The sequence below is a fragment of the Octopus bimaculoides genome, chromosome 23 (genome assembly GCF_001194135.2).
Source record: "Octopus bimaculoides isolate UCB-OBI-ISO-001 chromosome 23, ASM119413v2, whole genome shotgun sequence".
NCBI classification, from domain to species: domain Eukaryota; kingdom Metazoa; phylum Mollusca; class Cephalopoda; order Octopoda; family Octopodidae; genus Octopus; species Octopus bimaculoides.
In genome coordinates this window covers 26375397-26377896 of record NC_069003.1, presented here as the reverse complement: position 1 = coordinate 26377896, position 2500 = coordinate 26375397, and the positions used below count along the sequence as shown (strand labels likewise).

Below are 2500 nucleotides of genomic sequence, written 5' to 3'. Positions count from 1 at the left end.
CTGTAGACACACAGGGTATTCTGACAGCTATAACAAAATATGAAGGTAATCCACACAATTCCGTAAGAAGCATAGAGCGAGTTTCTCAGTTTCTCTGGTGTGTATATTTCTGCCTGGATGAGACACCGGTCTGTTGCAGGAGGACTCATTTTTACCAGCTGAGTGGACTGGAGCAGCATGGAATGAACCATTTTGCTCAAGAACACAACACATCACGCAATCAAGAATTGAAACCACAATCTTATGATCATGAATCCAACACCCTATCCACTAACCCATGCACCTCCACAAAATGTGTAACATTTGTTAATTGAGTTGAGACTCCATTCGGTCATGACTGACCATGGGATTGCACCTAGAAAGTTACCCTCTCAGGCACAAGTCCGGGCAATGATGTTTATGGAAGACCAGCAGTCGCCCATGCATACCAGCCTCCCCTCCCCACACCACCAGTGTTATCCTTTGGAAAGGCAAAGGCCGATACAGCTTGGCACCTGTGATGTCTCAACTCATTTCTACAGCTGAGTGAACTGGAGCAACGTCAAATAAAGTGTCTTGCTCAAGAACACAACACGCAGCCCGGTCCGGGATTCAAACTCACAACTCTGCCTTAGTCATTGAATCATTTATGTAGACATAAACATCTGTGTGTTTAGATGTATACACACATGTATACATACACAGATGTATCAAGTTGTCTGTCCAACAATTTTGATGATGTCCACCACTGAGCCATGCGCCTTCGCAACATTTGTTAATTACACGCACAAATATGTGATAGGGGTGTAAACAAGACTATTAATTCTTTACTAATGACTTCATATAATTTCTGTATCATCTGTGATTTCCTCATCACTAATTCTACTAATATAAAAGGGCACGATTGTCACATCTTCCCATTTTATCTCCATGACTACAGAATCATTGTGTTGCCTGAAAGATCTGAATATATTGTATTCTCTCAACATTGAATGTCCGTCTCTCATTGCAGGAATGGCTGACCAAGCTGATAATCATAGGTTATACGATCTTGAAGTGGTTGAGTTGAGTAAAGATGTAGCGTTCTTGGTGTTACTTCCACCAACTGAAGATGTTTGTATAGTACCAGGAAAGGATATTGAACCATTTACCCAGTACACTGACCTGCTGACTTTGCCTGTTCAAGTCTTTGAAATGAGTAAGTACCTGGAATTTACCAAAGTCTTCTTTTTCTCTTTTACATTTATGTATTTGTTTTGCAAGATTCTTGATATGGAGCTGTGTGATGAAACAGATATTGTTATACTTGGGGATGGTCATATTTTGCCAATTAAACACATGCATTATATAGTCGGTCTTCACTTGAGTTTTATTATTGATTTTTAGTTTCTTTCTCAAAGTTCTTTCATCACACATCCTGTGACCTCTTCAGTGACTCTCTATCCCATGTGTCTCCTTTTGTTCTGGAATAAGCAAAAAAAATAATAATAATAAAGAATAAAAGTTTAGAATGGTACAACAATGCACTATAAAACAAGAAATGGACTATATACCTGTTGTAATTTGGTTATCTATAGTCCGATGATATTTCGGAATTACAATTGCTTCTTCAGATCTTCTTGACTGGAGTAAGTGAAAACGAAATATATCATCAATGACGATGATGATAATGATAATGCCTGTGTTTAATTGGCAAAATATGGCCATCCCCAAGTATAACAATATTTTTTTTTTTATCTTCTTTTTAATTTCTGATTTTGTTTCTCTTGTTTATTGCCAGATTTGGTTACGCATGTATCTAAATTAATTTTTTAAACCAATTTTTTTCTCTGATCCTATTTACAGATCACATGACAACCTACCAACCAGATTTATTGTCTTTGTACTCTCGTCTATCCTCTATTTTGGAGTGTGACCTAGGACTTGCACAACAAGCACAGAGAGAGGTAGATATCTGATCTTTCCAACCTATAGCTATACTTATAGATCAAGCCCATAGCTTTTTAGCATCATCAACTGAACTTAAGGAATAGTTAAATAGAAAGAGAAAAAAAGTAAAGTTTTACATGAGAAAGAAATGTGTGGTATTTCAGCAGGGTTCTTCATCTTCAGCATTTAGTGTGTGTTTCCTATGCTGGCATGGGTAAGACAGTTTGACTGGAGCTGGTAAGCCAGAGACCTGCACCAGATTCTAGTCACCCATTTCGGCTTGATGCTCGTTTTGGCTGGATGCCCTTCATAACATTAACCACTCCTTAGAGTGTACTGGATGTTGTTTACATGTCACCAGCATGGTTGCCCTTTTACATGTCACTGGCACAAGTGCCTTTTACATGTCAGTGGCACAGGTGCCTTTTACATGTCACCAGCATGGGTGCCTTTTATGTATCACTGGCACAGGTGCCTTTTACATGTCAGTGGCACAGGTGCCTTTTACATGTCACCAGCATGTGTGCCTTTTATGTGTCACCAGCATGGGTGCCTTTTATGTGTCACCGGCACAGGTGCCTTTTATGTGTCA

General features: G+C 39.1%; 1 protein-coding gene across 1 annotated transcript in view; it reads left to right on the top strand.

Moving 5' to 3' along the window:
• LOC106875441 (uncharacterized) overlaps nt 1-2500 on the top strand; it is a 5650-nt gene that overhangs the window by 851 nt on the left and 2299 nt on the right. Inside the window, exons 2-3 of the mRNA XM_014923593.2 lie at nt 992-1177; nt 1825-1925. Of these exons, the coding sequence (XP_014779079.1) occupies nt 992-1177; nt 1825-1925 (287 nt within the window). The remainder of the gene's footprint in view (nt 1-991; nt 1178-1824; nt 1926-2500) is intronic.